The following is a 15,000-nucleotide window of genomic DNA, read 5'->3' as shown; positions in this document are numbered from 1 at the left end:
ACAGTCCAAGGTAAGATTAATAATTTATTTTAATTTCTTCATTTTTCATTGCGCAGTGTATATGAACAATTGAGTGTAAATCACAAAAACTTTGCTCGCAGACACGCACACACACACACACTCATACATGCGACTTGGTGGCGCGGTTGGTAGAGGCTCAGACTCTCTGCACGGTGGTTCGGGTGGTACTGGGTTCGAATCCTGCCCAGGGCTGAAATTATTTCAGTATCGCTACGCTTCGAGTCGTTACTCCAACTCTCGTGGGCGGGGAGTTGGGGGTGTGTGTGCGTGTAAGGTCATAGCATTACCCATCGATCGGTCATACGAGCTCTGAGCTCTCTTCCGGGAGGGAAATAGCTGTCGATCACGAGTCCAACACGTGATCCAAAGACCAAGGTGAAGGTGAATACACACACACACACACACACACACACACACACACGTATTTAAACATACACATGATCGCATCCCTGAATACATAAAAGTTTTGTAAGAGGTTAATAGAGAATATTTATCATGAATTGACGAATGGAGAGTGGAAGGCTTGTACGCTAAATATATTGGGGGGGGGGAGACATCAATCAGAACAAAGATGTAAATGATGGAGCGTATATAGGAAACCGTACTTGGGAATTAAATTGACCAGTGGAGTCTGAGAACAGCTATAGGAGAATGTAAAGGCCACCTAGATGGAATGCTTTATCATTGTAAGTGGGTTAAGAGAAATAGACAAATAAATCCACTAAAGATATACCGATATGGAGAACTTGTAAAAAGAGAGTTTTGAGGAAAATGGATGGAAATCTGGCAAGACCCTTCAGGCATATTATAAATGGGGGAAGAGAGGATAAAAAGAGACTGTGAATATCCAAAGTGTTGAATAAAACATACAGTCAGTGCCCCATACGGGATAGAAAGAGAGCGAGATAGAGAGAGAGAGAGAGAGAGAGAGAGAGAGAGAGAGAGAGAGAGAGAGAGAGAGAGAGAGGGACATAGAGGTGAAGTGGAAGGAGGGAAATGAGGGGCAAAGAGAAATGATGAGGGAGAGGGAAAAAACAAAACAAAACAAAACCAAAAACGAAACAGCAACATCAGGTAGTCCAGGCTCAATCCCGACTAGCCACAGAAAGTTTATATATATATATATATATATATATATATATATATATATATATATATATATGTATGTATGTATGTATATATACACACATATGGCTTAGAATTAAAGTGCATTGTGGTAGATAAAATATATATATATATATATATATATGTGTGTGTGTGTGTGTGTGTGTGTGTGTGTGTGTGTGTGTGTGTGTGTGTGTGTGTGTGTGTGTGTGTGTGTGTGTGTGTACACACACAAGCCAATACTCTTATGATCATTATTATTGGTAGCAGTTCCGCTGTAGTCAAAATAAAATAACATTTAAAACAGCGTTCGGTATCGATCTGAAGCGTTTGAAACACCTGTAGTACTTGGAGACCTATGAACTGTATAATAAACTTTTAAGGATTTTCTTCAAACACCAGACAACCTAGTTGAGCGCAGAAGAACCTTAGATCTCAGTGGGATATGTGATTTATAACCTCATGGTATATCTTTCTTTTCGTCTTTCTACAGGACAATGTACCATCGACATGGAAGATGCTTGGCCCACGATCCCACCGCTCCTGGTCGATCGATCTGAGAAAATCGTTTTGTATCCGGTGAGAGACGAGCAACAGCGACGCATTATCCGGGTCTCGGAACAACAAGATGTCGTCCTCGCTTGCCCGGGAAGCAAAAACGAACTCGAGTTTACACGAACGTCGTTCGCTAGGCTGGAGTGCTTGGATGGGCGTTTTCACGTGAAGGGCAAGGTGAGAGATTGTACTTAAGTGGGAAAACATGCTGATGTGAGACATTTCGGTAAAAAAAAAGTCGGATAAAAGAAAAAGAGAAAACGAATACCCAAAGAGGTAGATAATTCAAGCAAAGAACAATTGATAGATAATATATCATTCAACTGAGTGAAGAGCTATTTCGTATAATGAAATCGTTTCCACAGTAATAATGTAATTCTACTTTTCATTATAGCATTGTCAGTATATGTATATATATATATATATATATATATATATATATATATATATGTATATGTATATATATATATATATATATATATATGTATATATATATATATATATATATATATATATATATATGTATATAATATCATTCGAACGTAGGGAGTTTTTCTTCACTGAAATGCTGCTCGTTGATCTTTTTTTCTCGTTTTTCTACTGTCATTACTGTGTCATCTAACGACTGATCTAATTTTTGTTCTTGGGCAAAATATTTGCTAAGTTAAAGTGAGGAGACTATTGTTATGGTATTATAAAGTAAGTTAACATTAGATTTTTTTCCAACAGCCTGTCTCTCTGAAAGACATGGGATGTGCGTCTAAAATCAAGTCGAAGATGATCAAGCGTGGGCCTTGTGGTTCGACCGGCACAGAGTTCGTTGTGTCTTGGTACATCGAGACCGGACTCTCGCTTCCACACATCACCCTCTGCTTCGACCGCAGCCGGGAAACCGCCTTATATACCTTCCACAGGGTACAGGGCAGGTAAGATTGACAGAAACCCTCTTTTATCCACAACTATCTTTTCAATTTCATCTGGGAGGTGCTAAGATGAGAGGGAGGGTGGAGGGGTGTGAAGTGTTTTCGGGGATGAAATGGGTGGGAATGTTTTTGTGCCTTGTCCTTTTTGGCTACCCCCCTGGTAAGGGGGAAAAAAGCCTTGGTATATGTATGTATATATCTTTTCATTTTCATACAGACATCTCTTCCCGTCCTACAACTACCGATCTCGCGCGAGTCGGTGGTCTATCCTTGCTAGTCCACTACATAAGAACATAAGAATGAAGGAGACTGCAAGAGACCATAAGGCCTACACTAGGCAGCTCCGTACCCATCACCACCTGTCATACCCATCCATAAAGTTGTCTAATAGTTTCTTTAAAAAAAAACTGATAGTTTCAGCGCTTACTACATGGTTACTAAGTTTATTCCATTCGTCGACCACCCTATTAGTAAATCAATTCTTGCCTATTTCCTTTTTAAATCTAAATTTGTCCAGTTTATAACCATTACTGCGAGTCCTGCCCTATTGTTTTGATATGATGACCTTGTTTGCATCACCCTTGTTAAAGCCTTTGATCCACTTGAACACCTCTATCAGATTACCCCCAGTCCACTAGATTCTTCCTATTCACTCAGTATCAATGTTCCCTCTAATTCTTTGCTGTGAGTGTGTATAGAATTTAGCTGATGCGCAAACTTTGCCTTCTCCGAAAAGTACAATAAGTGCGTACCCATACAAATCACCATCTGACCATTTAAGCAAATGCACAGAATTTGTAAGTTTGTGTTACATATTTCCTCCACCAAAGCAATTATTGGTTTGACGGTTGGCAAGTTACCATGTTTTTAGAGAATGTGTAAGTTGATGTTTGGGTGGAACTTCTTTATTGAATGGGTTTTAATATAATTTGAAAACCTTGCATGCGCACAGCCTGGAGGGAATGTTGTTCAGTATCTGTCTTTTCACTGTCAGGCTGATATATGTATGTGCACGCACACACATACACATATATGTATATACATACATACATACATATATATATATATATATATATATATATATATATATATATATATATATTACACATACATAAAGTCAAAATACTGCGATAAAAAAAGGTTAAACAATAAAGCGTGATAATGTATATGTATCTTTCTCCTTTTTAACACAAATAATAACCAGACGCTCTATACTTACAGCGCCATCGACGCCAAGTCAAGCGACGGTCGCCGGCCAACCTTCAAAACCAGAGGTCAATTTTCGATCAAAGTCCACAACGCCTACAAGAGGAAGAACCAGATGGTGCTTGCCAAAGAGGTCCTTGGCACTTCCGAATGGATCAACAACCGGGGGCAGCTCTACCTAGCCAGAGGGCACCTCACTCCTGACGCCGACTTTGTTTTCTTGTCAGAACAGGACGCGACGTACCTCTACGGCAACGTAGTGCCTCAGTGGCAAGCCTTCAACAACGGGAACTGGAAGGTAAAAGAAATTAACCCTATGAATCGAGTGTAAAAAGAATCTAATCCTGTTGTATAGACACGGTAAAGGAAACATGGACTGGAGGTGAAGCTTTTATTCCTGACGTCCATGTTTCCTTTACCGTGTCTATACAACTTATTCACATGGATTTTGAATCTAATCCTGAAAACTGATAGGGTTTGGTACACATTTTTTCGAATTATGTAAGATAATTTTGCTAGTCTGTTGTTTTCTACTTTTGGTGGAATTAGGTATATATTTACATCAAATCTGGCATTCTCACAGGATTAAGTGTTGTTTTCTTAATCTTTTCTGTATCGAGTGATACGTTTTCTTTTATACCAGCTGCCACTAGGTCTTGTTCATTTCTATGACTAACTTTTGGATATTAGAGGAATTCCTCCCCCCCCCCCCGCCCCATACACACATTCACCACTGTAGTGGTTAGTGTCTTGACCTCTCACGCGAGAGGTAAGAAATAAAGCCCCGTCAGGTCTTGAAAGCCTCACTAGTAGTGCAAACCGTTACTGTTCCCCTTGTCCAAGGGGGGGGAGTGTATTAAGTCATAGCATTGCCTATAGTTCAGTATGTGTGCGAGCTCTGGGCTCTCCTTAGGCAGGGTAATACCTGCCGATCACAAGTCTAGCATATGATTCAATATCCTGGTTGATCACACTCGCGAACGCGCGCGCGCACACACACACATACACGCATACACACACACACACACACACACATACATACATACATACATAAACACGCGCGCGCGCGCACACACACACACACACACACACACACACACACACACACACACACACACACACACACACACACACGCACACACAAGCTAATTTGAATCCTATAAAATTATTTTAGGCAAATACATACAAGATTCAGATTACGACACCCATGAATATCATGTCTTTTTGATAATTGATTATATATATACATTTTTTAGCTATCTATCCCTTCATCTTTTTACATTATTTACCTATTTACTCCCTTTAGGCGGTGGAGAGCTCAGTGAGGGAGTTGTCGACGAAGTACGACGCGCGGCTCAACGTCTGGACCGGCGCGTGGGGCACTCTCGATCTCCCGGATGTCAACAACAACCCATCGAAGCTCTTCTTAGGTCACATCGAGGGGAAGGACGTCGTGCCAGTGCCCAAGCTTATGTGGAAGGTAAGCAGCGAGTCTACATGTTGCTAGTGAGCCCGTTCGTGAAGTAAATGATAACATAAAGAAGTGAATGAAGTTGGTGTTTTTGTAATATTGTTTAATGGTTTACGCTGTTTTTTTTTTCTAATTGTAATAACGTCAACTTTCATGCCTATTAGTGTCGTATTTTCTTATCCCCTGTTGTGTTTCCACGTGGTTCTGTAACTCACCTGTTTGATGCTTTGGTGTCCGGAGGTCGGGGGTTCCCTTTCCCTCAACTGAATAAAAATTCCCTAACGCTAACCGAAGGAAAATGTCCCTAGATTGCAGTATAGTAACGCAGTCGTATTAGCTTGAATGAGACTGCCATCATTCTCTCACGAGAAAAAAATAGATAAATTAACAAAATAAGTAAATAAATTTACGAATAAACGAATAAATATATAAGTAAATAACAAATAAATAAAAGTAAATACATGAAAAGGTAAATAAATGAATGTGTAAATGAAATAACCACCACGTAAGGTTTTTCGAGCGTTTGTTAAATCCATTTTCCGATACCTGTAGGTTGTACACCATCCGGAATGGAACGAAGCTTTGGCTATCGTTGGACTCAACAACCCCTACGCAACCAAACTGAACCCTGAAGACCGCCTCTGTGACGACGTCTGTTCACACATCGAATGGCTCAAAGACTTGGATCTCAACGATTTCAAGAAAGGTTATATGTATTGCTGCAGCGTCCAGGACCTCAGGAAATCTGTCCCGGACGTTCCAGACCTAGGAAAAACGACGCTGTTATGGTATTAGAAGAAGTGGGCTGACACAAGTTGCCGTTGCGAATAATGAGGCTTTTGATGAACGCGTTGGTTGTTGTCAAAGGGAGGAGTTATGGCAGCCAAGAATACGATTGTATCTAGTTCACGAACTGGGGCGTGTAATTCGGACCTTGGGGGTGTCTCTGAATTGAATTAAATCGCCTGGAAGCAGCTAGAATAAACGTCAAACACGGGGAAACTTGCTCCAGATACTTTTTTAGCCATATCTAGTTCACGAACTGGGGCGTGTAATTCGGACCTTGGGGGTGTCTCTGAATTGAATTAAATCGCCTGGAAGCAGCTAGAATAAACGTCAAACACGGGGAAACTTGCTCCAGATACTTTTTTAGCCATTTAGACGCGGTATGGAGAGTAATCGTCTAATGGCGGCTAGAATTAACGACAAATAAAAAGGAGCGAAAGAAAAGGTCATCACAACCTCAGGCTCAAAATTACAATCATTGCATTTGCATATTTTATTTTTCATTTTTTAATCAGTTCATTTTTTCCACTTCATGATCATAATCACTGCTCCATCGGGGTTCGAACTTCATGAGTTTGACTTTGGCTACCTCCGTTGTAAGGGGGAAAAAGCCGTTGGTGCATGTGTGTATGTATGCATGTCTGTCTGTATGTATGTATGTATGTATGTATGTATGTATGTATGTATGATCATAATTGTCTGTGGCAATTAATCATTAAATTATATTCATCTGCTGAATTCTTATCTATTTGTATCTATTTATACATATGAGTATTTATTTGTATCTAAGAGTATTTATTTATATTATATTTAAGAATATAATGAATCTCATACCTCCACATTGTAAGATTAATGTTTGAATGTAATAATGACATGTATTGCTCAGCAAAGTTATGCGCGTGCAAAGTAATAAAATAAAAAGATAAAGATCTGAAATTAAATTATTTGTACACCTATATAAAACCCCTGAACCAGGTTGTGTATTCAGGAGAAATATGGTTAAAAACGTTAATTGAATATTACCCCAACGCGAATACTTCAAAGGGGCAATGATTTTTGAACATTATTTCCGGACTTATAATCACTAACTTTGTTAATAGACATCTTCATGACTCTATACCATATAACAAATCAGATCATTAGTGAGTAAGGATAGCTTCTTTCCGTGTTCTTCCTTGTTTCTCTCTTATATGTATGTGTGTGTATATGTATATGTATATATATATATATATATATATATATGTATGTATTCATATGTACACATATATGTATGTATATATATATATACATATATATATATATATGTGTGTGTGTGTGTGTGTGTGTATATATGTACGAGGGGTGATCAAAAAGTAATGACAGTGATACCATATATTTTCACGGTACAGAGGTAAATCCAAATAGTGGCCTACATTCCTTCAAAGTACTCCCCTCCTGCCTCTATGCAACGTTCCATCCTCTTTCGCCACTTCATGAAGCACTCACGGTACTCAGAAGCCGATATACCTCGTGGCTCTGAATTGACTGCTCGCGCCAGATCTTGGATGCGATGAAACAGCTTCCCTGCGATCGCACCCTTGATCTTTGGAAACAACCAAAAATCACAGGGAGCAAGGTCAGGCGAGTAGGGTGGGTGGGGGAGAAGTGTGATCCCCTGCTGCTCCAGGAACTGCACAGTGAGGCGAGCTTTGTGGGGGGCAGCATTGTCATGGTGCAGCAAAAGGCGCGATCGGCGAGGGGTTGGTGCAGTCTTGGCCCGATATTCCAGGACTCGAGGAAGGACGTGATCAGTGTAGTACTGGGCTGTGATAGTACACTGTTGAGGCATTACATCCACACACATTGGTCCTTGTGAATTGAAGAAGATGGTGAAAAGGCGCTTCCTGCTGCGAAATCCTTCCTTCAGAATCTGAGGTCGAGGTTCTTCATCACTCAACCACACCATGTTAGACTGCTTGTCTCTGGTGGTGAAGAAAGAAATCCAACACTCATCTCCGGTAGCTACATCTGAGAACCGTTTCGGACCATTTGGCTCGAATTCAGCCAGCCATAGACGACAAATCCGCACCCGTTCGCTCTTCTGCTCTTCCGTAAGCAAATGAGGTATCCATCGAGCACACTTCTTCCTCAGCCCTAAGTGTTCATGCACGATGTCATGTGCGCTCCCATAACTGACACCGAGCTCCAAGGATAAGAATCGAAGAGTAACAGTTGGATCTATGTCAATGATGGCCCGCGCACGGACCGTCGTTGCTTCGGTCACGGATGTCCGAGGGCGGCCAGGACGATGATCATCTTCTAGCTGCAATTTTCCGGCTGCGAAAGCTCGAATTCAGCGGGAAACAGTTTCCAGTGATGGAGTCGACTCGGGGAAAACTTGCAACAATTCCTCTCTGATCTCCGTTGCTTTTTTCCCCGAGTTTCCACCTTGTGAAGGTGTAGAATCTGCAGCCTTCTATCGAAAAATCCATGTTTCCGGTTAGAGAGGCAAACAAACAATGACGCAATCGCACAGCACAACAATAAAATCTAAGCTAGACAAACAGCGACAAGCTCAAACATGTAACAACAGGCAACACTTGCTGCCCCTTTCTCCCCCCCCCAACACTTATAGTCTCTCAGCTACGAGTCCGACTGTCATTACTTTCTGATCACCCCTGGTATATATATATATATATATATATATATATATATATATATACACACACACATATACCTGTGATAAGTCTAGGGGAAACCTACTGCTGTAAATATAACAAAAGAAATTTTCAAAAGATGTATAGAAAAACTCAAAGTTAATAAAGCACCAGGGGCTGACGATTGGCATCAAATAATCTCGAATGAAATTAAAAACGGGATTGTTGTTCCATTGGAAATTATGAAAAAAAAAAAAATTCATATCCAGATATGTTCCAAGAGAATGCGAGTTAGTTAACGTTACCTCCATATTCAAAAAGGTGACAAAAAGAAGCCAATGGACTACAGGCCTATAAGCTTAACCTCAATCACAGGAAAACTAACGGAAACTATCATCAGAGATGCTATCGAACACCATTTAGAAAGTAAGTGTTCAATAAATGATAGTCAGCATGGATTCAGACGGAAACGTTCTTGCGTGACTAACTTACTCGAATTCTATAACACTCATTTCAAATTATGACAAAAGAAACGATATAGATTTAATATATCTGGACTTTGCGAAGGGTTTTGATACCGTCCCGCACGGAATAAGCGGTAGCCTATTAAACATTTTTTTCTAAATGGCAGAACTTCTAGATGGAAAAGTGTTACGAGTGGAGTTCCTCAGGGTTTCGTTCTTGGGCCAGTTCTATTCATAGTATTTATAAACGATGTAGACCATGGACTGAAATCAATTGTCTCCAAATTTGCCGATGATACAAGGCTGTACGGAATGGCAAATGGTTACTTATATTAGATATTCAAGAAGATTTAGATAAAATATAACAATGATCTGAAAAATGGATAATGAGATTTAACACAAGTAAATGTAAGGTTATGCACATGGGTAAAAATAACGATAAGTACAATTACAAGTTATTTGGAAAGTCGTCAAGAAAAGTGGATAGTGAGAAGGATCTCGGCGTAATTATCAGTAACGACCTCAAATCATCTAAGCAATGTATTTCCACCTTAAAGATGGTAAATAAGATTCCAGGACGGACTGCGCGATCTTTTGATTTTAAATGACCATCTGTCATTAACAAACTATATAAACCGTTAGTTCGTCCACATTTGGAATATGCTTTATCCGTATGGTCACCGAATCTCATTAAAGACATTGACAGACTGAAAAAAGTACAACGGCGATCCACAAAACTGATTCCAAATATCAGAAACAAATTGTACGAAAATCGACCTCCCTTAAAAAAAATCAGGGACCATTTAATGCAGGTCGGTTTTTCAGACTCTAAAGGGAATTGACGACATCACAATGATCACAATGGCAAAGCATGAGTGGCGACAGGAAATTTTTGTTTCGATAAGATTACTCGTGGAAAAAGGGAATGGATGAAAAAGTTGCCAAACGCCCTAACACATGGTTAAAACAAGCAAAGTAAGAAAATGTCAGGAACTATACCATTCCGGTTCTTACATACATAGATATACCAAAGGCTTTTTCCCCCTTACAAGGGAGGTAGCCAAAGGACAAAGGGATAGAAACCACCCCCACCCATTCTATCCCCTACATACTCCACTCCCCTCTACCCTCTTCCCTCCATCTTAACTTGGCACCTCCTGGATGACGGGTCATCCCTGCATCTTGTCCACTGCCCTAGGTCAGAAGCAGTGTCGCAAGACACAGCACATCCACAGCAAGGCCGCTTCATCAAATCGGCGACCCCCTCTCTCCATCCCCTCATGCAGAAAAGAAGAAGGGGAGAAATCCCTTCGGGCTGCGTCAATTAAAAAAAAAATGGTTCTTAAAACTTCAAATTGTACAACATTTCATCGCCTCTGGAATATTTTTATTCAATTCATAGACTAAACGATTAGCGGAGTTGTTTTTCTCCCCCCCCCCCCTTCTAGGCTACTTGCGCGTCCTAATGGATTGAGACCACTATCTCTTGTCTAGTAAGTAATAGTATGAAACTATTCTCAGTTCTGATATGAACTGTACCAGTACGTCCTAATGGCTTGAGACCACTATCTCTTGTCTAGTAAGTAATAGTATGAAACTATCCTCAATTTCTGATATTGTAAGTGAGCTGCCACACGAGAATCCATCGAATTAGTTAACGTTCACCAGTAAACATCTGCCCATTGACCTTGAGTCAGTTCTTGTGGGCTGCAGTGGGAACGCAACGAGATCTGATTCGGTCAAATGATCCTGCAAGGCCGTTGCCTGTGAAGGAGTTTAGTCGTAATGAATACATCCTCTTTTAAAGGACACGGTTCCCTCGGCGATGTGTAGTCACTCCAGGTCTCGTGCAAGAGAGAGGAGTATTTAGAGGCGGCCGCTTCATACGTGACCGAAAATACCAAGTGATTAGTTGACCGACCACGTTTTGCGCTTTACCTCGCCATATTACTGTGATTTCACCACATTTCTGGAGATAATTGATCATCAGGAAACGATTTTTTTTTTTTTTACTGTAGAAACATTTGTGCTGAGTTGTGGTGTTTATTCTCAGGTTCAGATCACCAAAGGACTCAAGATGAGCATGAAATTCGACGATCTACTCACGCAGCTGCGCACAGGGCGCTGGAATCTACTGTACTTCGCCGTCCTCTCCTACGGTGAGTTCGATTCGGGCCCAGTCCAACTCATTCTTGTTGATTTGATACCGCGGAATGTGCACAGTTGGTCATGAATTTCTACACCGGGGCGCGTACTCACACACACACACACACACACACACACACACACACACACACACACACACACACACACTTGGCCCAAAACAAAAACAAGAAAAAGAATATGTAAAGTGCTGGTACAACAAAAGTTGTAGGGAGTTAAAAGACAAAAGAGATAAAGCTTGGACCAAATGGAAGAAAACAAAAGACCTGAAAATGGAAAATATATAGTTGTTATAGAAATGAATACAGTATGTACAAGCGTGCAGAGAGGAAAAGAGAAAATATGAAAAAGATGTCATAGAAAAATGTAAAGATCAACCAAAATTATTTTACAGATTTTTAAACAAACTGAAAAACAAACAAGATTTGGAAAAATTAAGACAAGGAGTTGAATACACAGAGGAAATAGAAATGTATGTTCTCCCTTGTAAACACTGATTATACAACCTGAAGAGATCGAATGGAAAGAGAAAGTCCCCCCCATGAAAGAAATAGAAGTAACAAAGAATGAAATAATGAAACACTTGAGTAATCTTGATGTCAGAAAATCGCATGGACCAGATGAAATAGCAAACTGGATTCTGAAAGAATGCAGGAATGAACTGGTCGACAAAATACATAGCATAATAAACAGTTCCTTGAAAGAAGGAAAACTTCCAGAAGATTGGATAAAAAGCAAATATAGTACCTATATATAAAGGGGGAAATAAAGACCCTACAAACTATAGACCAGTCTCCCTAACAAGTACAATAGCAAAAATTTGTGAAAGAATTGTCAAAAGCAGATGGGTAAAATATTTCGAAAAAAAAACAGTGTGCTAAATCCAAGACAATTTGGATTCAGACAAGGACGATCATGCGTCACCAATATAATATGTTTCTATTCGAGGCTAATAGATATAATACAAAAAAGAGATGGATGTGCTGATTATGCATTTCTAGACCTAAAAAATGCTTTTGATAAAGTACCACATAAGAAGTTGCTTAAGAAATTAGAAACCGAAGGAGGAATACAGGGCAAACTGCTTAAATGGATGCAAGAAAGAAAAATGAGAGTAGTGATAAGAGACAAACACTCAAATTGGGATGAAGTAATAAGTGGTGTTCCACAAGGAACAGTTTTGGCCCCAATAATGTTTGCTATATATATATTAATGATATTGATGAAGAAATTGAAAGTTATATGAGCTTCTTTGCATATGATGCAAAACTTAAAAAAATGAACACGGAAGAAGACTGTGAATCACTACAGAGTGATCTAAATAAAGTCTGGGAATGGAGTAGGAAGTGGGAGATGGAGTTCAATACTAAAAAGTGTAGTATTATGGAATTTGGAAAAAGCAAAAACAGAATAACAGAATCATATAAATTGGAAGAAGAAAGAATAAAAAAAAGTTGAAAATGAGAAGGAACTGGGAGTCATTGTTATGAATAATATGTCACCTGAGAAACATATAAATAAGATTTTTGGTGAAACTTATAATTTAATATGAACAATCAAAGTGGCATTTACATACCTGGATGAAGAAATGGTGAAGAAAATACTAATCACTCTGATAAGACCAATATTGGAATATGCAGCAACGATGTGGTCACCAAGTACAAAAAATGTATAAAAAACTTGAAAGAATACAAAGAGCAATTACAAAATTGGCACCAACACTCTCAAAACTATCATATGAAGAGAAACTAGCAAAAATTGAGCTACAGACAATAGAGCAAAGAAGAGAGAGAGGAGATTTGATAGCTAATAAAATGGAATGATAGAAATACAAGAGGACACGGAAAGAAAATCAAGAAAGACAGCTATAGAAGAGATCTGAAAAAGAACAGCTTTCCTCACAGAGTAATAGACAGTTGGAACAAGTTAGATGAGAAAGTAGTGTGTGCAAAAACAATACATGAATTTAAAAATAGTTTAGATAAAATGAGATATGAAGACGGGACACCACGAGCATAGCTCCCCTTCCCGTAAAATACAACTAGATAAATACAACTAGGTAAATACACACACACACACACACACACACACACACACACACACACACACACACACACACACACACACACACACACACACACACACACACATATATATATATATATATATATATATATATATATATATATATATATATATATATATATATATATATATATATATGCTAATAAGAACACGGGTACGTGTGTTCACTTATGCAAAGTAGACCACTTTGAAAAAGAAACTAACGAAGCAGAGCGCTTTCGTATATTACATCTTCAGTGCAAAAAGTACATAGTAATAGAAATGCATAGATTATATATACATGAAAAAGGAACAAGGACAGTTTGAATAAGGGTAGCGGACAATTACCCCCTTGAAGGCGGTAGGTCAGTGTCAATACACTAATGATGGTGGGGCGACATTGGGTCACAGTCGCAAGGATCATTGCGTCCACTAGTGATGGTAGGGTGATATTAGGTCACAGTCGCAGGGTTACATTTTACCTGATATTATTTTGCTTATTTCTTGACAGATAAAATGATCAAGTTTATATAAGCCCTTGTGTAGGTTGGTATTTTGATCACTGGTGGTATGGATCAAACTACACTCTATCAAGTTTCTTCCTATTATGTTGTTAGTATAATAGATTGCCTGGGCATTACCCCAATCAACTGGATGATTATTTAATTCAATATGCTTGAATATTCCACTAGAATATAAAAAAATGTTAGGGATGGCAATAATTCTAGTGGAATATTCAAGCATATTTAATTTAATATGCTTGAATATTCCACTAGAATAAAAAAAAATGTTAGGGATGGCAATAAGTCTAGTGGGATATTCAAGCATATTGAATTAAATAATCATCCAGTTGATTGGGGTAACGCCCAGGCAATCTATTATACTAACCACCAGTGATCAAAATACCAACCTACACAAGGGCTTATATAAACTTGATAATTTTATCTAAAGAGGAACCGACAGGGGTATTTTTTCATAAACTGGGCTGGAAGCATTTGATAATAATAAATAAATAAGTTCAATGTCAATTTGCTTTTCAACCCTGCCCTTCTTACGCAGTTCAACAATAAAAATCAAAAGCCCGTGAAAAGTGATTCAGATTTCGCGGCATGTTGATGACGTCAATCCTAGAATAACCGTCGGGGCGTTCTATTAAATAAACTATCTTTTTCATAAACTAAGCTGGAAACATCTAATAATAATAGCAATAGATAAATCCAATTACTATTTTTCTTTTCGACGCTGTCCCATAACAAGAGTTAGCACCCCGTGAAAAGGATTTCAAAATTCGCGCCATCTAAAACTTGACTGATGACGTCAATCCTAGAACGACCGTGGGGGTGCGCTATTAAAAAAAATTCTTGGCGCTTTGTAATAAAATGCAAATAAATAAAATATATTTTTTTCTACAAGTGCTATTGTCTGATTTGGATAATTAATACATATAAACAAAACAACTGCAAGGCGCGGAGTTTTACCGTCAACCTATCGGTTCCTCTTCGAAGGAAATTTTGATAATTTTTTTCCTGTGACAAGCAGGGCCCCGACATGGGGTAAATGCAGCCCCGGGGCGAGTCGAAATGTGCCCCCCCCCCTCCCACACACAC

General features: G+C 39.1%; 2 protein-coding genes across 2 annotated transcripts in view; both read left to right on the top strand.

Annotated features, from left to right (window-relative positions):
• The window catches only part of LOC143017800 (salivary endonuclease-like), a 6,539-nt gene extending 191 nt beyond the window's left edge, over positions 1-6,348 (top strand). Inside the window, exons 1-6 of the mRNA XM_076172695.1 lie at positions 1-10; positions 1,619-1,857; positions 2,410-2,606; positions 3,825-4,107; positions 5,116-5,289; positions 5,833-6,348. The exon at positions 1-10 is cut by the window's left edge and continues 191 nt beyond it. Coding sequence (XP_076028810.1) covers positions 1-10; positions 1,619-1,857; positions 2,410-2,606; positions 3,825-4,107; positions 5,116-5,289; positions 5,833-6,075 — 1,146 coding nt within the window. The 3' untranslated portion in view covers positions 6,076-6,348. The remainder of the gene's footprint in view (positions 11-1,618; positions 1,858-2,409; positions 2,607-3,824; positions 4,108-5,115; positions 5,290-5,832) is intronic.
• A 4,751-nt stretch (positions 6,349-11,099) lies between these two features.
• Positions 11,100-15,000, top strand: part of LOC143017799 (organic cation transporter protein-like) — a 34,606-nt gene continuing 30,705 nt past the window's right edge. The window contains exons 1-2 of the mRNA XM_076172694.1: positions 11,100-11,118; positions 11,220-11,325. Of these exons, the coding sequence (XP_076028809.1) occupies positions 11,244-11,325 (82 nt within the window). The 5' untranslated portion in view covers positions 11,100-11,118; positions 11,220-11,243. The remainder of the gene's footprint in view (positions 11,119-11,219; positions 11,326-15,000) is intronic.

This window comes from Oratosquilla oratoria, chromosome 33, assembly GCF_046742065.1.
Source record: "Oratosquilla oratoria isolate Oo_2021 chromosome 33, ASM4674206v1, whole genome shotgun sequence".
NCBI classification, from domain to species: domain Eukaryota; kingdom Metazoa; phylum Arthropoda; class Malacostraca; order Stomatopoda; family Squillidae; genus Oratosquilla; species Oratosquilla oratoria.
This window is presented reverse-complemented; position numbering and strand designations above follow the sequence as displayed.